We start from the raw sequence: 22,111 nt of genomic DNA, 5'->3' as shown, positions 1-22,111 counted from the left end.
GGTTACTGCCAACTGCCAAGCTAAAGCTGCAAGGTCGCAGAGGGACGGTGTCTGGGGCAGACCCCCCTGGATGTTCTCATGACCACACTCCAAACTCTTACCCTAGTCCAGAAACTGCAGGGATCTTCCTTTGGCATGCTTTGCTGAAAAGGCTTAACATGATGGTCATTTTAAAGGATTGATGCTTAAAGGAATTCCATTTTTATCATAGAGCCTTTATTTGAAATGTGCATTCAGAGCTGAGAGGCAATAAAATGAAACTGATGCAAGGACTTTGCTTAAATCCTTTAGGATTTGTGGGCTTTAGAAAATCTGAGATTGGGAAAATCTGACTGTAGATGACCTATAAACCAACCTAATAATTTCAGTCTTTATAATAGGAAGTATCCTGAATAGCTATACATGTCCATTGCAATTACAGACAAATCAGAAGGCTATAAAGTACAAATTGGAAGTCCTCCATACCAGTAATTTACCAGAGATAAGCACTGTTTTAACAATTTGATGTCTTTCCTTCCAGATTGCCAGCAAATAAATACATGATTAACAAAATGGACCACGAGGACTCTTGGGAAAACATTTTTTAAACTTACTGAATCAAAGAATCAATATACAATTCTCTAATTTTAAAAACGTTACAATATTGAGATTCGGGGGAGATCTCTCTCTAAACTGCCCTTGATGTAGACGTTTTCGGCATTAACCTCTCCCTCCCTCCTTTTCTCCCCGTGCTCCCTCGGACTCCGGGTTCAAGGTGCTAAAGTTCCATTTTCCACACAAGCTTCTTTTATTTCACTCGCATACGTGGAGTCTTTCGCGTCTCGTCTGGTTCCTACATAGCTGTCCAGCCCGGCCCCGCATGCGGAGGAGGGTCTCAGACGCCTGGAGACTCTCGGAGCGACGCTCGGGTCCAAGGGCTTCCGGGTCCAAGCCCTCTCCTGGCTGCCCTGCAGCCCACCCGCCGGCGACCTCTTTTCTCCCCAGGCCCACTGGATCCCCGCCCTTACCGCCGCCCCGGTACGCCCGACCCCGCCGCGCCCCACAGGAGCAAGAGCCTCGTTTCACCACCTCCGCCCCGCCTCTGGCTCCATCCACCAGGCCGGGCTTCGCCTACCCAGGATCCACGCGGTACTCTTCAGCGAGACCCACAGGCGGGGAGGTAACACCGCTCACCCCAACCCAGACCGCCCACTCCGCCCCTGACTCCTCCCACCTGGAATTGTATCGCCCCTTCGGGTCCCGCGCGCAGGGAGCCTGCGCTGCTCGCCCCGCCCAGGCTCCGCCTTCCCCGTCTGCGACTCGGGAAGAGCACCATTGGCCGCAGGCTCCGCCCACTCCGCGCTGAGAACCGGCGCAGAGCCCCGCACGCCGGCTCCTCCCCTGAAGCCCGCGAGCGGGGCTGGTCCATCCTGTGTACCTCAGACCGGAGCTCTGGCCCAAGCCAGCCCGCCATGGAGGGGGATATCTCCGCTGCCGCAGCCGCCCATTACCAGCCGGCCAGCCCCCCTCGAGACGCCTGCGTCTACAACAGCTGCTATTGGTGAGGGGGCACGGGCGCAGCCCCCGACATCTCCCCGGCTCGCTCGGCCGCGGCCCCGCAGCCGGGCCCCGCCTCCTCCCGGCCCCTCCCCGGGGGCGCTCTGGGTCTCCGCTGGCGGGTTTTCCGGTTTGCGTGAGGGGGCGGATGAGGGAGCGCGAAAGCAACCCTCGTCTCTTGAGTAGACTGGGTATTTGGATTGGGGGCTGGAATTCGCCAGGAATGGTAGGGTCGGTGGTGCATTTCTTCTGCCTGGCGCTTTTCGCCTGGGTATTTCTCACCCGATCTCAGGGATTGGGGGCCAGGAAAGAGGAGTTGGAAGCGGAGGGTGGATCTCAGAGAGCCTTTGGAAATTGGATTTTCGCACTGAATGTGAAGGTCATTTTATTTTTGGAAGAGGATGGAGGAACAGATTTTGCAGTTATTTTCCCAAGGTCACCCACTTAATAGCCAGGAATCCAGTTTAGGCCCTCTGGTACCAGAAATTATGATCTTAACCACCATGTTGTCGTTATGAAGGTTACATTTACATAGCACTTGCTCTGTGGCAGGCATTGTTCTGAGTGGTTTCTGTAAATGAATTTACTTGATGTCCACAATTATCCTAGGAGATGAGTACTGTTATCCCCATTTTAAAAATGAGAACACTGAAGCACAGAGAGGTGCAAGCAATTTGTCTAAGGCCACATAGCTTGTGAGTGAAGGAATGGGTATTTACACGCAGTTTATCCCTGGACTCCATACACTGTACCCTTGTCCTAGGCCACCTCTGTGGTGGAATCACTACTCCTACCCTTCCCTTGCTGGAGAAATGACTTCTTACCCATTTCCAGTCCCTGCACAAGAAACCTTAGGGTCGTCTAAAACTGCCACTCTCTTCTTCAGCTGGTCACCAAGCCAGTGCCACCAGGAGTTTAACATTTGTTCAGCTCTGCATGTCACATCCAGTGCCAAGTGTTCCCGTCCAAGCCTAGGAGATAGGTTTTATCATGATCATTTTTCTCTTTTTATTAATGAGAAGGCTGAACCATAGAGAAACCTGTTGTTTGCCCAAGATGGCACAACTAGCACGTGGTGGTGTTGAAATTGGAACCTCTGTAATCCTGGAGTCCATGCTGCTCAACCATTGCATTTCATTTCCACCTAAATCCTATTAGTTCTTGTCCCTAACATCCATTCATTGTTTTATTAATTCGTTCAATAAATGTTTATCAGGCACTTGGAATGTGTGAGGCACAGTTCTAGGCACTAGGGATGCAGCAGTGAACACAGTAGACACATTCCCTGGCAAGATCTCATAGTCCTTACGTTTCAGTTGGGAGAAAGCAGACAAAACAAACCATGTTTAGGTGGTGTCAAGTGCTTCAAGCAAGTAAAACAAAGTAACAGATGCTGACTCACTACAATGGATGTTTAAGGGAGATGTTCTTGATAAGGTGGTATTTGAACAGGGATCTGACAAAAAAAGGGAGTAGGAGCTTTGTGGATAGTGGAGGACTAACATTCCAGGCACTGGGAGCAGCAGGTGTGAAGGCCCTCAGAAGTTTGGGAGTATTCAAGCAACAACAGGGAAACTAGCACAATTCGAGTCCAGTGGTTTGGTGGGAGAATGATAGGATATGAATGTCTCTTCAGTAGAGTGTCTCCTTTTAGTTCCTTCAGCCTTAGGCCAGGCCCTCCTGGGCTGTCAGGGGTTCCAGTCTTTCCTAACAGGCTTCTCTTCCTAGCTCTCCCCTCTCCCATCAGGTCTTTAATCTTAGCTGGCTTCACACTGCTGAAAGCCATTCTGAATTTGAATATGCCAGAGAATCACCCAGGAGCTTGTAAACATGTAGGTCTTAGGGTCCTACCCCAGACAGTGTAGGCGTGTGCGTAGCACAGTGGAGGAGCTGGAGGCTGGTCCATCGATTACATTTGGAGGAATATACAGACATAGATGATAAAGTCTATCTCTTGAGCATAGCAGACCCTCTTGTCACCATGTGTTCCTCCAACCTCATTTTGAACGTGCCTTCTTTGCTCTACCCCAGGGTTTCTCAGCTATGGCTCTGTTGACATTTTGAGCATGCTAATTATTTGTTGTGGGGGCTGGCCTGTGTGTTGTATATGATGTGTAGCTACATCCCTGGCCTCTACCCACTAGAAGCCTATATAGCACCCTCCCCCAATTTGTGATTAACAACCAAACATTGCTAATTAGGGGAGGGGAAATTGCCTCTGATGGAGAACTACTGTCCTACTCTGTCAATATATCAGGTAGGTACACCTTCCTATGTTTGCTGCTGCAGTTTCTTTAATTTGAAGTAAATGCCTACTTAGTTTCTAAGACCCAGCTCCGTGGTAACAGTGATGGCCAGTAATTGTGTGGCACTGTGTGGTTTGCAAAGCATTTCTGATTCTGTTGTAATTATATTTTTTAAACTTCTGTTGAGCACCTGCTGTGTGCCAGGGACCTCCTCTTCCTCATGCTTCTCTGACCTCAGTCGGTCACCTGTAGAATCACTTGTCCCTTGCATAATCTAATGTTGCTTTGTTAGGCTTTCTGCTACCAAAGTAATTAACTGACAGGTTAGGACATTATCATCATTCCTCCCTACCAGTTAAACGTTTGCTAGGACTCAGTCAAATCCAGGGCTTTCTGTTCCAGCAGTGACTTCCAGCATTGCCAAGTATAAGGCCCTCTTTGTTTAAAATTTTATTTTTATTTTTTAATTTTTATTGAGCTTTCATTGATATGCAATTTTATATTGGTTTCAAATATACATCACAGTGGTTCCACAGTTACTCATATTACTAAATACCCCCACTAGTGTGGCTACTATCTGTCAATACAGGAAGATGTCACAGAATCATTGGCTGTATTCTCCATGCTGGAGTACCATCCCCATGACCAGCTTATATATGATCAAGAATTTTTGTGCGCCTTTATCCCCTTCACCCTTCCCACCCACTCCAACCTCTTCCCTATGGTAACCACCAGCCACTTCTCAGTATCTATGAGTTTACTGCTGGTTTGTTCATTTTGTTTTGCTTTGTTTTTATTTTCCACAAATAAGTGAAATCACATGTATTTGCCTTTCTCCACCTGGCTTATTTCACTGAGCATAATACCCTCTAGACCCATTCGTGTCATTGCAAATGGAAAATTTTTCTTTTTATGGATGAATAATATTCATTTGTGTATATGTACATCTCCTTTATCCATTCAACTATTAATGAACACTTATGTTTCTTCCATATCTTAGCTATTACAAACAGTGCTGCAATAAACATGGGGGTGCACATAACTTTTTGAATCAGGGGTTGTGTTTTCTTCAAGCAAATTCCTAGGAGTGGAATTACTGGGTCAAATGGTATTTCTATTTTTTTGTTTTTTGAGGAATCTCCATACTGCTTTCCACAGCAGTTGTACTAATTTGCAGTCCCACCCAACAGTGCAGGAGGGTTCCTATTTCTCTGCATCCTCAGTGTTTATTGTTTCTTGTCTTTTGGATAGTGGCTGTCCTGATGTGAGGTGATATCTCATTGTGATTTTAATTTGCATTTCCCTGATGATTAGTGATGTGGAGCATCTTTTCATGTGCTTTTTGGACACTTGTATTTCTTCTTTGGAGAAGTGTCTGTTCAGGTTCTCCATTTTTTGATTGGGTTATTTTTTTTTGGGTGTTGAGGTGTCAGTCCCTTATGTATTTTGGATGTTAACCCCTTATCAGGTAAATTGTTTATGAATATATTCTCCCATACTGTAGGATGCCTTTTTGTTCTACTGACAGTGTCCTTTGCTGTTTAGAGGCTTCTTAGTTTGATGTAGTCCCTCTTGTTCATTTTTTATTTTGTTTCCCTTGCTGGAGGAGATGTGTACAGGAAAAAGTTGCTCATGCTTACATTCAAGAGATTTTTGCCTATGTTTTCTTCTAAGAGTTTTAAGGTTTCATCACTTACATTCAGGTCTTCGATCCATTGAGTTTACTTTTGTGTATGGAGTTAAACAATAATCCAGTTTCATTCTCTTACATGTAACTCCAGTTTTGCCAGCACCAGTTGTTGAAGAGGCTGTCTTTTTCCCATTGTATATTCATGGGTCTTTTATCATATATTAACTGACCATATATGTGTGGGTTTATGTCTGGAATCTGTATTCTGTTCTGTTGATCTGTGGGTCTGTTCTTGTGCCATTACCAAGCTGATTACTGTGGCTTTGTAGTAGCTTGAAGTTAGGGAACATAAGCTCCCCACATTTGTTATTCCTTCTCAGGATTGCTTTGGTTGTCCTCTTTTTTTTTTTTTTAACATCAGAAGATTAATGAGATCCTCCTACATGATATTAATTATACTCTTAAAAAAAAGTTGGTATAAAGGGACTACACATTCAGTAATTCTGATGTCTAAGTTTTTTCCTCTGAGTAATATCCACATATATTTGAAAAATAATAGACAAGGTATGTCCAAGCTGCGTATGTATTCAGCTCCCCAGTAGTGCTTGTAGTACAAATCGATTCACAAACTCTTTGCTTAACTCTCTGCCCATCCTTGGGATGGGGGAGGGGGAACAAACGGGGAGAACCATCAACCTGTCCCTCCTCCATCTTTCTGAATCCCTTAGAATTAATGACTCCCTCCCTCCTCTATGCTTTCTCTATGCATCTTTTATGGCCTTCTATGATTCTTGCTTATTTATGGATCTTCATGTCTCCTCTCCCATCTGTGGGCTCTAATTTATCATTGTATTTTCTAAGCACTTAGCATGGTGCTGTATACATCATAGGCTCTTGAAGATGTCTGTGATCCACTCTCCAAAATGTCGGTGAGCTGGACAAATGTCTTCTCAAAACTTGGTCTTAGAACATGTGGATTAAAAAAAATCAGCTACTATGTGTTATATGTCCTATTGAAATAGTAAATTTTTGTTACTCCATACTAAATATCTTGTGGAAGTAGTCAACAGCAGTCTCCTATTGTTACCTCTACCACCACTTTTTCCATAAGGTTTCTTAGGTATTTTAGAGAAAAAAACAAATCATGGAGAAAAATTCAGATGTTCAGCTTCAGTACTTTAAGCTTAGTAGTATGGAGCATTGATACAGGTAGACAAGGTCAAGTCTGAATTAAAAGTGTGTATTTCCATAAAATGGTGACAGTCCTCAGTGCTGTTCATAACTTGCTTCATTTTCAGGTACCATTGTGTAGGTGGCTGGAAATTAGGCTTTGACAGATTGCATCATATGTGTGAGAGAGTGTTGATATACTCGTTTCGAGCAAAGTTACTGTGTGGCTCATTAGAAAAAGACAGGAACCCAGAGGCTGAGCTGCAAATACTGCTCGCAGTGACTGTTTTTGACCATGCAGGAGTGTGGCTGTGGCTGCCAGTGTGGCTTGGTTTGATGCACTGGATATTGCTTTACTTTGGTGGTTCTGACTCCCGCTTCAAATAGCTAAAGGCCTGTCGTGTAGAAGAGAGATTCATTTAGGACAGAAGTATAGGAAGATGGGTTTCAGTTCAGTATGAAAAAGAACTTTCTAAAAGTCAGGACCTCCTGCATACCAGAGGAGCTTGGGGAATCCCACTCACAGGAGATTCTCCAAAAGAATTCCTGGATAAATCATATAACTGCCTCAATCCTTTCCAGCCAGGAGCCCTCCTACCCAAAACACCCTCCTGCCCCATTCCTAGGGGGAGCAAGGAACTAATGTTAACTAAGATTTATCATGTTCATAGTATGATGTGATTATGCCCATTTTTACAGATGAGAAAAGCAGGCAGACACGGCAAGATGTTTAAAGCTTCTTGTAAGTGGCTGAACTGAAATTCCAGCTGAACCTCAAGTCCCTTGACTGAAAGTTTATAGAGTATTGACAACATTTTCTCAGTTATAAAATGCCTCCCTGTGTAAGCACTGCTGAGGGAGGTCATGAGTTCTGTGTCTGAAGAGAGGTCCATACACAGTATTGGTTGGGTAACACTCTGTTGGGGATATTTTGGAATCGGTTAAAACATTAGCCAGTTGTTGGATAAGATATCTTTAAAGCCTCTTCCAGCTTTCTTATGTCATCATCAGTCTTTTGTTTAAACTTGAAAGACACAAAATGTTATTGCTTAATTATATTGATTAAACTATTATTTTATTTCAGTGAAGAAAATATTTGGAAGCTCTGTGAATACATCAAAAACCATGACCAGTATCCTTTAGAAGAGTGTTATGCTGTCTTCATATCTAATGAGAGGAAGATGGTAAGTTGGTGAGAGACTATAGAAAGAAAACAAGAGATTTAGGAACTAGTAGAGCATGGGTTTAGCACTGTTGTGAAATGTGCTTTCTAAAAACAGCAATATCTTAGTTTGTTTTTTGAATAAGATTATTTTTCCTTCCAGGGCATTGTTGAGTCAGAAGAGTTTAGTTCCTTACTTGTAGGTAAGGAAATAGATGATGGTATGTTTACACAGATTAAGTCCCATTTCTGTAGGTATTAAGTTAGAGATTTTTTAATTGCTTAGGTTTGAGCCTAATACTCAGGTTTGAAGTAAAGACTTTTTTATGTCTGCAGTTTAAAGCGAACTACAGTAAACTTAGTAAGTAGTAAAAAAAGTAAGCCCTTCCTGTTTTGTAAAGCACCATCTCATTTGCAGGCATCATCTCATTTGGTCTTAATGGCAACACTGTTAAGTAGGCAATGCTTAGACAGCTGTCTCTGTTTTTTAGATGCGAATGGAATTATGGGGAGGTCCCACAAATAATTAAATGGTTGAGCAAGACTTGAACTGTTAATCCTTCTGATTCCTAATTAATTTTTGCTCTTTCCATTGTTAAGCACACTTGGAAAGATTTAGATTTCTTCATTCTTTCACCTTGATTGTTGGTTGCTTAGAAATATTTTATTTTTCATTTATGTGTTGCTTTAAAGAATTCAGTAGTGGTTTAATGGAAATTGTGGCTTATGGAATTTACTGCATTTTGTAGATACCTATCTGGAAACAACAGGCAAGACCTGGAGATGGACCTGTGATATGGGTAAGATGGTCAACACTAGAGCCTCTGATGCATACTACTTGTAATCCCTGAGTGGTCTTTATACTTTGGCAAAGCAGAAATATAGAACAGTAGAGAAAGGCTATGATATTTATTAATAAATTGATCTTTTGAGAATATACATTATTCTGTTTTTTCTTTTTATTAAGGTATCATTGACATGCAATCTTATGAAGGTTTCACATGAGCAACATTGTGGTCACTACATTCACCCATATTATCAAGTACACCCCAACACCACACCACAGTCACTGTCCATTAGTGTAGCAAGGTGCCACAGAGTCACCACTTGTCTTCTCTGTGCTACACTTATCTTCCCCGTGACCTCCCCACAAACACCATGTGTGCCAATCATAATGCCCCTCAATCCCCTTCTCCTTCCCTCCCCACCCACCTTCCTCACCCCATCCCGTTTGGTAACCTCTAGTCCGTTCTTGGAGTCTGAGTTGCTGCTGTTTTATTCCTTCAGTTTTGCTTTGTAGTTATACTCCACAAATGAGTGAAATCATTTCATATTTGTCTTTCTCTGCCTGGCTTATTTCACTGAGCATATACCCTCTAGCCCCATCCATGTTGTTGAAAGTGGTAGGATTTGTTTTCTTCTTATGGCTAAATGATAATCCATTGTGTATATGTACCACATCTTTATTCATTCATCTACTGATCAACACTTAGGTTGCATCCGTATCTTGGCTGTTGTAAATAGTGCTGCGATAAACATAGGGTTCATATGTCTTTGAATCTGGGATCTTGTTTTTTAGGGTGAATTTGTAGGAGTGGAATTCCTGGGTCAAATGGTATTTCTATTTTTAGTTTTTTGAGGAACCTCCATATTGCTTTCCACAATGGTTGAACAAATTTACATTTCCACCAATAGTGTAGGAGGGTTCCCCTTTCTCCACATCCTTGCCAGCATTTGTTGTTCCTAGTGTTCTATTTTCTTTCACTTTTGAAATTATTCTAGAATGATTTTATTTATTTTTAATTGAAGTATACTTGATACACAATCTTATATTGGTTTCAAGTGTATAACCCAGTGGTTCAGCAGTTACACACATTATTGAATCCTTACTTCAACCAGTGCAGTTACTATCTGTCAACATAGAAATATGTTAGAGAACTACTGGCTATTTCTTAATGCTGTACTTCCATCCCTGTGACCAACTTATATTATGATTAAGGTTTTTGTGCCCGTTTATCCCCCTCACCCTTTCTACCCACTCACCCCTAGGAATGATTTTAAATGTCTGATGTTGCAGATGTATTTGTAATCTCCTAGAATGTTACCATTTAACACTGTAAGGAACTTTAGCAAAGTCTAGTCCAAATGTACATTAGAATTATCTGGAGACTGTTAAAAAGACAGATTTCTGATTTAGTTGATCTAGAGAAGGGTTCAGAAGTTAGTGTTCTTAGCAAATTCCCAAGTGAACATGACTGCCATTTGAAAAAAACAGATCTGCTCCAACCCTCTCATTTTTCATTTGAAGAAACAAGCCCAGAAAGTCTAAGTAGCTCAAGGTCATCTAGCTGATCAGTGGACTGGGTCTCAGGCCTGAGTCCTTTCCAGTACAACATCTGCAGTCTCAGTTATCTTCCCCAACACACAGGGTCAAATGCATTCACATTTGAGAAAGTGCTTTGTAAGCTCTGAAGTTTTAGAAATGTTCAGTGGTATTACTCATGTTCTACAGAGATGATTGAAATTTTCCATCTCACTGTACTGTTCTCTGTGAAAGCATTTTGCATTTTTCTTCTGAGGAATTCAAAGCACCACACTGCCTTCATGTCCCTTGATAACCTCCCTGACATCCCTTCCAGCCCTTAGCTTGAACATTTAGTGTTGGGCAGTTCTCAGTGTCTGAGAGTGAGAATGAGAATTCACATAGGCACTGTGACTGAGCTGTGCAGGAGAAGCTATCTTTATCCTTCTTAATGGCTATAAATTAGGGCTTGGCTGATTTAGAAACAACATTTTAATGACCTTCCTGTTTCCAGGCTAACCTCAACCATCCCCTCTGTTAATATTTTGGAGGATATCCTTTAGACTTCTGCCTCTGCCTACATATTCATGCATTTGTATTGTGAATGCAAATATGTGTCTTAACATACTCACAGCTTTTAAAAAATAATAGAATACATATTTTGCAATTTGCTTTTTCTATCCAACCATGTAATAGGGATGTTTTTTCATTTTCCACATAAATGTACCTAATTCTTTTTAGCAGCTGCATAGTTCTGTCATATGGCTGCCTCGTGGTTCATAGTTCTGTGTATTTATTAGATTCAGGAATTGAGGCACTGAGAGTAGGACTGGAAGGCATGAGAGCTCATGGGAGGGGAAGGATATTCAGGAGCAGTCATGACACTGGCAAACTGCCAGGATAGTGGGTATACCTACTGCTAGGACACTGGACTTCAGGCCTGGACTTCCATTCTTCTTTTGGTGGAATTTTGGTTGCTTCTGAATATTCAGGATTATAAAGTGCGGCAGAGGTTTTCTTTGTATATATACCTTTACGTCCAAAAGGCCGTTTCTCTGTAGGATGGATTTCTAGAGGTAAAATTGCTGGGTCAAAGAGTATACATTGAATACATATGAACATTTCCACTACTGCTTAACTTTACCCTGTCACTGTACATTTTGTCTTTTTTCAGGATTTTGTGTTTGCTTTATTTTGCTGTTATAAGAAGGGCTGTATTAGTCTTGTATCTTTTTTTATTAAAGTATCATTGATATACAGTCTTATGCTCAGGTTTCACATGAGCAACATTGTGGTTACTGCATTCCCCCCTATTATCAAGTCCCCACCTCATACCCCATTACAGTCACTGTTCATCAACATAGTAAGATGCTATAGAGTCATTGCTTATCTTCTCTGTGCTAATCTGCCTTCCCTGTGACCCCCCAACCCCCATATTATGTGTGCTAATCATAATACCCCTTGATTCTCTTATCCCTCCTTTCCCACTCACCCTCCCCAACCCCTTTCCCTTTGGTAACTGCTAGTGCATTCTTGGGTTCTGTGAATCTGCTGCTGTTATGTTCCTTCAATCTTTGATTTGTTGTTACACTCCACAGATGAGTGAAATCATTTGGTACTTGTCTTTCTCTATCTGAGCATAATACCCTCTAGCTCCATCCACGTTGTTGCAAATGGTAGGATTTGTTTTCTTATGGCTGAATAATATTCCGTTGTGTGTATGTACCACATCTTCTTTATCCATTCATCTACTAGTCTTGTGTCATTTTTAATGATAATATATGCATTGTTACTGTAACTTTGGAATTCATCATCATAAAATAACATGGTTAACTTCAGCAACTTTTAATTCTAGGATTACCATGTTGTCTTGCTTCATGTTTCAAGTGGAGGACAGAGCTTCATTTATGATCTCGACACTGTCCTACCATTTCCCTGTCCCTTTGACACTTATGTGGAAGATGCCTTTAAGTCCGATGAGGACATCCATCCACAATTTAGAAGGTGAGTAGATCCAGAATGAATTTACCTACTGTCTCGAAGTTAGACTGTGACAGTTACACAGAATTTGTGTGTGTGTGTGTGTGTGTGTGTGTGTGTGTGTGTGTGTGTGTGTGTGTGTTTGCATTTCTTTTGTAAAGATCTCTTGGCTTGGCATTACTGTCATCATTTGAAAATGATGTGCTATACAGAATATTCAAAATATTTTGAGGTTTTAAAGGTTGGCAGTCTTTTAAAAATTTGTGTGATGAGATCCCTGACATTTTCTTAGAGTCATTTTGAGGATTCTTCTCACACTCTTGTATGTAGTTGTGGGGGTGGTGGGGGGATTGTGGGAGTAGGATGCCAAAATTGAGAGGCCTGTGATGGCAGTACGTGAAAATTACACCCTTTGTCCCAGATATACAATTGACTAAATAAAGGCAACCAGACATATTTATTTCTGTGCCTTTGTAGTTTTAGATTTCTGCTGATCATTTCTCTTGACTTAACAGGTGATAAGTCTACATATCTATTTGTATATTAGTAATAGTACAAAAATGCCTGGGTTATTTTGCGCATGCCATAAAAAATGAGTCTATATAACAATTGAATTAGAATTTCAACTGTGAAATCTTTCTCATGTAAATGAATGTTGATTTATCTGCAGGAAATTTAGAGTGATCCGCGCAGATTCATATTTGAAGAACTTCGCTTCTGACCGATCTCACATGAAAGATTCCAGTGGGAACTGGAGAGAACCTCCTCCATCATATCCTTGCATTGAAACTGGAGGTGAGCCAAAGATGCCTGCTAAGAAGGGTGTCAGATGTGGTGCAGATCAGCACTTTCCATTAACTAAAGACAAAGATTGTGTTATTCTTTGTATAAAACTCCCTGCATTGTAAGGAGGTAAGAGGGAGAATAGTTCTATGTATTTATTAGATTCAGGAATTAAGGCACAGAAAATGGGACTGGAAGGCATAAGAGCTCATGGGAGAGGAAGGGTGCACAGGAACAGAGTCCTGACACTTGTAAATTGCCAGGGTAGTAGGTATACCAGCAGTAGCTAGGACCCTGGACTTTAGGAGATCTGCGTATTTGTGTCATTTAAGAGTGGGACTGGTAGTACATTGCCATGGTCAGGTCTCATTGTTAGGGTGAGAGAGATCCCCAGTGCATCTCTGTGCTGAGTGAAATTGCATTTCACTGGATCTATGATAAAATCTTAGAAGGAGGGGAAGGCTAGCAGATTTTATTGCACCACTCATCTTGCTTATGTGCTTTTAGGCATCAGTCCAATTAATAATTTCCCAAGATTTAAGTAGATAAAGGATTCTTCACCCTCTCACTACTGTTTCACATGAATTTGAAACATTATGATTGTGAGTAATCCACAACATTGCCATTTATCGGTGAGATCATCCCATCACATCGTTGACACTGCCCCTATGAAAGGGCTCTGTAGGCTGTGTACCACACCAGAAAAATAGGAACAGTAGTATTCAGAGGTCAGCAAGGAAGAAGGTATTTGGCATATTTGAAGGGAATGACACTGAAAGAGGATTCAATGCTGATTTTGGAGGCTTTCTGTGAAAAGTTCTCTTCTCGTAATTTTTAAGATTTATATTAGAATTGCTTTTTGGTCCACCAGCCTGCTTCCCAGCCTGAGCGCTAGAGTTGCGATATGTCCAAGGTTAGTAGAGGGTTTCATGGGTCTTCCATCTAGTCTCGGACAAGGCGGGGCCTGGGGCAGTGTGCCCTCAGCAGCTCCCCTTTTCTTTACTAGACGTGAGCTCCTAGCACAGAGCTTAGTGCACAGTAGCCATTCAGTGAACATCACCTTGTTGGCCCTGAGCCTCTTTGAATCGTTGATTTGGGTTTTGATGCCTAGGCTTGGGGCCAGTCCCTTTACATACTGGTCTGATTTTCATAACAACTCCACGAGGCAAGCTTTATTTTCCTCATTTGATACACGTGTAAACTGAAGTGCATGATGGTTAAACCCTTTGCCTAAGGTACACAGCTAGAAAGTGGCAGGGGGCCCAGTACACTGTGCTGGAGGAGGGACGGTGGTGGTGTCTTTTTTTGCCTCTTATATAGTTAGTTCATCATGGGCCTGCTGAATTTGAGATTGAAACAAAAAGAATTTGCTCTTAAGTGTGAAGTAAACATATTGGTGTCTCATGTAAGAATTTAACCACATTATAATGTTCTCTAATGCAGTAAATTCATTATTTCAAACCCTGTATTTATGTAAGGAATATATTTGAGAATAGGATAAGTGGGATTACTTTTAGTTAATTCATAGTTCTTTTTATTTTTTATTTTTTATTAAGGTATTATTGATACACACTTTTATGAAGGTTTCACATGAAAAAACAATGTGGTTACTACATTTACCCATATTATCAAGTCCCCACCCATACCCCAATGCAGGCACTGTCCATCAGTGTAGTAAGATGTGGTGGCTATTATTTTTAACTCAGCACTCCCATTTATTTTAAAGAAATATTTTTTAAAATATTTAAATTTATTTAAATTACCTGCCCATCTTGATAAAAAACTGAAATTTACAGTGTTACAGCCTTGTCCTGAAGACTCATTTCCAGTACTAGCCACTGATGTCTCAGTTCTTAAGGACATTTCTCAAGTCTTGTGCTGAATTATAGAGACACCAAATTTGTCCTTTTCTCTTTCTGAGTTCTTTGTTACCTCTCGTCCATGTATACATCTCATCTTGATTTCAGATGTATGAGAGTAACACTGACTGATTTGAACTGAGCTGGAGGACCAGTGTTACCTAAATGGAAATGTTTTAGTGCCTGGTGGGGAGTTTATAAGCAAATGCTTGTTTGTTATATATATTAATGTTTAAAAAAACTAAACATTTTTATCTTGTTTTATACATTGATCTTTTAGAGTAATGAATGCCTATAGCTAGTAATCATTTCTTAGTTATATTAAAAGTCCTAGAAAACAAAAACTATTGTATTTCAGAAGCTGGGGTTTCCTTTAGCAACTTGTTAGAAATTTTAGAAAACTTTACTGACTTATATGGAGTGTGGCATCTACCCCAGGTAAGCAGGAACTTCTACTCCATCTCTCCTTGGAGGTGGCTTCTTTCCTTGATTTCAGGTCACTTGGTTATCCTGCACTCCCAGCTCTCTGATGACTTTAGCAAAAGTTCTGTTTTTGCCCATCATCTAGCTTTTATTGTAAGGATATTAGTGACTGTTTCTAGTTATCTATATCCTAAGTACTTATTGTTATTTTTTAGATGTATTGTTGGGTAATACATGCTGGTGTTACATGTCTTTCCTTTTACTTATTTAAAGGTGTCTCTCTTGTTTTCTGCTTGTGTGGGTTCTGCTCAAGGAGCATGCTATTGTTGTATTTGTTTCTCTAAATGTGGTGTGTCTTCTTTTCCTTCTGGCTCTTTTTTAAGGTTTTTCTCTTTATCACTAGTTCTCAGCAATTTGATTATGATGTACTGTACTGCAGTTTTCTTTAGGCTTATTCCACTTCGGGTTTATTAAGATTCTTAGATTGGTGGATTTATAGTTTTCATCAAATTTGAAAACATTTGGCCATTAATTCTTCAAATATTTTTACAGACCTACCACCCTTTTTAAATTCTTGTCCTTTGGCTACACTATGTTAGATAGCTTGGCATTATTCCCATAGGTCAATGATGTTCTGTTCATTTTTTCAGACTTTCTCCGTGTGTGCTTCATTTTGAGTAATTCTTTTATTTTGTCTGTAAATTCATTGATCTTTTATTCTACACTAACTAATTTGCTATTAATCCCATCCAGTTAATTTTTTTTTTTCATTTTAGGTATTTTAGTTTTTCATCTCTCAAAATCCCATTTGGGGCTGACTTAGTAACTTTAATTTCTCACTTGGTCATAACAGCACTCTGAGGAGCAGAAGCATCTTTTGGACAGATGTTATGATAGCCAGTCCTTGTCTGCTAGTTCCATTATCTCTATCATTTATGTTGATTATTTTTCTCCTGGTTTTGAGTCATATTTTCCTCTTTATTTTGTGTGATTCATAACATTTGGTTGGATGCTGGACTTTGTGAATCTTACATTTTCAGTTGCTGGCTCTTGAGGTACTTTTTAAAAATAGTGTTGGCGTTTGTTCTGACATGCAGGTAAATTACTGAGAGTCAGCTAGGTCCTTTCAGCTTGCTTTTAATCATTTTTTAGTGGAGGTTTAGAGTAGTCTCTCATCTAGTGCTAATTTAGCCCCACTGCTCTGGTGTACCCCTTCTGAGGACTCCCAAATGCCTGTGTGTTACGAGTTCTCTCCACCAGTGCTGGTGGAGACTGGAAGTTCCACAAATTATTAGACCAACTACTTCCTGGTACTGCTTTCTGGTCTCATGAGATGAGTCCAACCAGAGACTTGGGGGCGGGTGTGGGTTGGGGGTAGGTCCCCTCTGCAGATCTCTGAAACTCTCTGCACAGCTCCCTCTTCTCCCATGCTGTCCCCCAGATCTAGCTGCTGGACCTTCCTGAACTTGGATCTCTGTCTCCTCACTTCAGGGGGCCTGCCATGCTGTTTGTGCTCCCCTCTCTGTGCTGTGGCTGGGGAAGCTGCCCCCAGGCAGTAGCTGGAGTGATCCTAGCGCTCTTCTCCCCTTGCTTGTTTTTGCTTTCTCAGGAATCCAATATCTGGAAACAGTTGCTAAACATATTTGCAGTTTTCTTTCACTTTATGGTGGAAGTGCAGTTCCCATAACAGCACTCTGAGGAGCAGAAGCAGAAATCCGTATACGCACACATATATATTTTTTTAGTGTGGAAAATTTAAGTCATATACAAAACTAAATGGAATAGTATATCGGACTTTCAACAGTTATTTGCTCATGGCCAGTAGATTCATTTACATTCCATTCATTTCCCTGAATTCATTTTCCTTCACTACTCTGAAGCAAATCCCAGGTATTATACCATTTCAACTCTAAATATTACAGGCGAATCTCTAAGTTACAGTGATTTAAAAAAAAATGACCACAGTACCATCTAAAAGAAGAGAATAATTCTTTAAAGTCATCATATATCTATGTAGTCAGTGTTGATATTCACAGTTAAAAAGTCAGAATCTTTTTTTCATCCAGTTTGTTTACTTGAGTCAGGGTCCAAATAAAATCCCCATATAGGGCTTGGTTACATGTCTCTTAAGAGTCTTTTTCAATGCATTTGTAATTTATTTTTTAAAGAAATTTGTTAAAAAAAAAAACTGGGCCTGGGAGAAACGATCTGGATTTTTCCGATTGTATCTCTTTTGTGTCCTCTGAATTTCCTTAAACTGGCAGATGAAACCAGTAAATTGGCAGTTTGATTATTCATGCATATTTTTATTAAACTTTTTATTTTGAAATAATTTAAAACTTTTAGGAAATATGCTGAAAAAGTACAGAGAGTTTATATACACCCTTTACTTAGATCCCCCAGTGTTAAATTTTACACATGAATGTTATTATTGAAATCAAGAAAATGAACGATTGACACAGAAATGTTGACAATACCATTAACTTATAGGCCTTATATAAATTTTACAAATTTTTCCTCTAATTTCTTTCTTCTGGTCCAGAATCTAACCCAGGGTGTTACATTTAGTTGTCATGTCTCCTTGGCCTCCTTCAGTCTTCTACCTTTTCTTTCACAACTTCACACTTTTGATGAGTTCTGGCCCGTTATTTTGTACAGTGCCTCTCAAGGTGGGTTTGTGTGAGGTTTGGAGCCTATGCATCTGAGAGAGGAATATCACAGAAGTGATACTGAGCCCTTTAAAAGTATGTGGTTGCATATGTGATGTATGAGTGATTTTCCTTCCTTTTGGTCTTCTGGGTTGTTTTATTGCTGTCAAATTAATAAACTAGTTGTGCTTTCAGTGGATATTTCTTTCATGTATTTTTTTTAGATTCCAAAATGAACCTGAATGATTTTATCAGCATGGACCCTGAGGTAGGATGGGGAGCTGTCTACTCACTGTCTGAATTTGTACACCGGTTTGGCAGTCAGAACTACTGAACTTAACACCTGGATGTAGAACCGTGGAGAAATTCTAGAACATGAACAATCCATCCTTTCCTTTGGGACAGCAAACATGGCATATTTGGGTTGGCATTATGTTTTCATCTTTTATTTGAGTTGAAACATGAGTGAACAAAAGAAATAGAACAAGTAAAAACAAATTTGTTTTTGATATGTCAGGTTGAAACTTGATGTAATGTTTATTTGTTGAGGTACTCCTTTGGCTTATTTGTTAAATATATGATGACTTATGCCAGTAATTGTTTTTGTTATGGTAGATGTGTGGACTTTGTGTCTGTTGTAGATGTTTGTTTCTTTCCAGCTATACTGTAAGCTCCTTGAGGGCAAGGCTGTGGCTCATTGCTCTGTGAATTTCTGTGCCCATCAAAGGTGCCCATACAATGTTTGCTAGTATTGTGCTACAGTTTCAAGAGGGCTAATCCTGTGAGCTGAATCACAATATGTTATTAGTCTTTTTGTACTATTATGTTCTTGAAAAAGATTAGCCCTCTCAGCTTGAGTGTTACTTGGCCTAATTTATATATGATTTTTAAATAAAACTGATTTAAAATTAATTCTGTTTGGAAGATTTTGTGTCACTCTTGATGAACTAAGATACCCAAGACCATCTCAGTTGTAGGCAAAACTATAGCTTTAAAATGCATTTATCAATCTTCCTTCTTGAAGATGTTTTAGAAATTTGGATTTAGTCATATAATTCCAGATAAAAGGTGTTTGGCTTTAAAGTGGCATATAGCACTAGCTCTCATTCATGTTCTCATGATTGTACTGTAAAAATGAGTAATTTCTTATAGCAAGACTGTCCAAACTTTTGCTCTTAGATGAGTTTTCTGCTCATTAAGAAACTTTCATTTATATATAGATCCTCTGCCTTGTGCTATGGAGGGACAACTGCAGTCATTTATTCAAGAATCAATCAATTTAAGGAAATATCATGTATCCATTTGGGTCAGCCGACCAGGAAGATTCTGGGAGAAAATAAGTGGATATTGGGTAAGAGGAATACAAATATAACCTCTTAAGTTATTTTATAATTTAGAGCTAAATACAGATCCCACACTTTGATATCTTTGTTGAGTTTCAGATGCACATTTTAAAAGTATGTGGTTAAAATGAAGAAGATAAATTTTGGCAGGCTGCACTATGGAAATTCTTTGTCCTGAGCAAAGTATTTCAGAGGGCCCAAAAGATTGTAATCTGACTTATAAATTGAACTTTTGGAGGTTTTTTTTTTGCCAAATTATGAGCAGGTTTCCAATCTGGTATTCAAAAAATATGTCTAGTACAGTGCAAACCAGACTGTGTGTAAGTGTGAACTTTCCAGCTACCTTGCCTTGATATTGAAAACCCCCTACTTCTAATCAGTATAGGGGGTAAGGATTATAGTTCTAAGTCTATTAAAATATACAGTTGTCATAGTGTTGACTTATCAGAAGCAATAGAGGACATTTGTTGTTTTTCCCTACTTAACATTCATGTAATGCCCTGTGGGGAGCTCTTCTTTACACATTTCATATTGTCCTGGTGGCCCATAGGTAAAGGCATATAGCTTAAACTGGGTCAGACTTGGACTCCATCCTTGGACAGGTCTAAGAATAACCCATTAGAGTGTTCTCTAGATTTGCTCTATTGATGTTCAGAGAGAAAATTTCTCTCCATCAGGACTGTTAAGTTAGGGGCTTAGGAATTTGGGGTGGCTGGTGGACATCTTTATGGCCACAATAGGTCCTGGTTACTGAATGCCCCCCCCCCCAGCAGGTTGAGAGCAGAGAGAGACCCTGAGGGCATGTCTGAACGCCAGGCTCTGTGCTTCAAGCCAGCCCCAACTTTTGAACTTCCCAGTTATATAAACCAGTGGGTTCCCTTTACTCTTCAGCTTGTGTGAGTGGGATTGCCATCATTTTAACCAAAAGGTGGGTTGGTTCTCTTGCAGGATTTTTCTTCAAAGTTGTTTATCAGGAAATGTTCCTTTTGTCTCTTTGTGCTTAATTTTTCTCTGAGGTCAGATTTGCTTCTCTTTCTGTTCAACATGTGTAAGAGAACTGAATAAATACTGATAAATCCTATCTGGAAAAAGGAACTTTCAAGAAAACCAGGGGACTAAAATAGAATTTGTAAGTTGACAAAGAAAATAAGAGAAATGAGATATGTCTGAGAATCTGACGTACAGCAGAGCAGGGAAGCAAGTACAGCAGTAGAAAATGGCTCCCAAATCAGTAGAACTGACTATATCTGATTACAGAAATCTCCATGGCCTTTAAAAAAAGATTGTGTCCTTCAGAGGAGGTGTTGGTTAGCAAACTCTTGTATATGTGGTTTTTCTTGTTTTAATTTTTAATTAATCGCTTTAAAAATAGGTGATATACGAACATTGTACAAATTCAGAATATACAAAAGGGTTGTGGTGAGAAGTAAACTTCCCTTCTGAAAAGTAAACTTCCCTTCCTCTCTGTCCTTTAATTGTCTTATTTCCCTACCTAGAAACAACCTATTTTCAGTTTATTTTATATCATTCCAGGAATTTCTATGCCCATGTACGCATATGGATACTATGTATTGTTTTTCTTCCTACAAATGGTAACATTTAAACATACTGTTCTGCATTTTGCTTTTAAAAGTTATTCTATTTGGCTACTAGTACATGGTGAACTTCCTTATTCTTTATAAAGTTTACGTTGTATTCTGTGGTATGTATGGTTCATAACAGTTCTTTTAAAGTTCAATTGAAGTTATTTTTAGTCTTTGGTATGGCAACGAATGCTTCAAGGAATCTTTTTGTCTATGTGACTTTATAACAATTTCTGAGATAAATTTTGGAAGTGTAGATTGCTAGTTGTCCCACCAAACCCATCCAAACCCATTCTCCCTTTTTTCTAAGGAAGGGGGACAGAAAATGTTTCCTGTATTTTAGGCTTTGCAGGCTATAAGGTCTCTGCCATAACTCCTCAACTCTGCTTTTGTAGCAGGTTAAGAAGCCATAGACAATATGGAAATAATGGGTATGGTTGTATTCCAGTAAAATCAAGAGAGCTTGAGGATTTGATCCTTGAGCTATAATTTGATGTCCCTTGTTCTAGTGTTAAAGTTGTAGCTGGACTGCTCTGCCAGGGATTACATTTCCCAGTCTCCTTTGCAGCTAGATGTGGCCGCAGGACCAGGTTATCACTAGTGGATAAGGGGAAGGGTGTGTGCTGCTTTCAGGGCTGACTTGTGAAACATTGCCTGCCCTTCACTCCTTTTCCCCCTTTCCTACTGGATGAAATGGTGCAAACTAGAATAACTTTGGAAGTTATCCATTGAAGATAGCAGAGCCACTGTCTGCCTGGATTCCTGAATGACTCTATGGAGCCGAGTTTCGTGCCTGTCTGAAAAATACATTGCAGAACAAAAGAGACAAACTTGTGTATTTTTTGTTACAGAATTACTGGTGATTCAGCAGTTTAGCCCTCCCAAAATAATTCAACAGTGCCAATTCAAGCACTTGTAATGGTGTTTTTTTGACTGAGTCACAAATAAGACTTATTAGATCCTCTATGTGTTCATGCAAGCTACCCCCTAAATGTCTTACAGTGTTTGTGGTATTATTGCCCTTCACAGAATGTTCAGGAACCCTGAAAACAGATGTCCATTTATACTTATTTTGAATGAGATTCAGGTGCCTTTTGGGAAAGAAGTCAAATGAACTCATTTTGGCTTATTTATAGTTCAGACATGTTGAGGACTAGGGGTCCTCAAAACAAGTCATTGCTGAGAGAAAATGACACCTGAGTGAAGAAGACTGTCTGAGTGGATCAGACTGGACCACGAGGCCAGGAGATTAGAAGGCTCACTGGTGGCAGGTGGAACATGAGGTGGGCCTCCCTAGTGCTCCTTCCTGCCGTGCACTCTTGACCCCACTTCTATACCCTCTTGAAAGCCCTGTCCTTTGGGAATGGAAGGAAAGAACTATGTCACTAGGGATCCAGCATGAGTAGTCCCTCTACTAAGTTCTCTTTCAGTGTGTGTAACAGAGTA

The 22,111-nt window shown here is 40.2% G+C and overlaps 1 protein-coding gene across 1 annotated transcript; it reads left to right on the top strand.

Annotated features, from left to right (window-relative positions):
- The first annotated feature begins 1,331 nt into the window (after positions 1-1,331).
- NTAQ1 (N-terminal glutamine amidase 1) lies at positions 1,332-18,285 on the top strand. Its single transcript, XM_036925525.2, has 6 exons — positions 1,332-1,540; positions 7,667-7,766; positions 8,494-8,544; positions 11,902-12,050; positions 12,697-12,821; positions 17,964-18,285. The coding sequence occupies exons 1-6, from the start codon at positions 1,452-1,454 to the stop codon at positions 18,071-18,073; spliced, it is 624 nt and encodes a 207-aa protein (XP_036781420.1). The 5' UTR covers positions 1,332-1,451; the 3' UTR covers positions 18,074-18,285.
- Positions 18,286-22,111: the final 3,826 nt, after the last annotated feature.

This window comes from Manis pentadactyla, chromosome 3 (assembly GCF_030020395.1).
Source record: "Manis pentadactyla isolate mManPen7 chromosome 3, mManPen7.hap1, whole genome shotgun sequence".
NCBI classification, from domain to species: Eukaryota; Metazoa; Chordata; class Mammalia; order Pholidota; family Manidae; genus Manis; species Manis pentadactyla.
The sequence above is the reverse complement of the archived record's forward strand: the minus strand, read 5'-3'. Positions and strand labels throughout refer to the sequence as shown.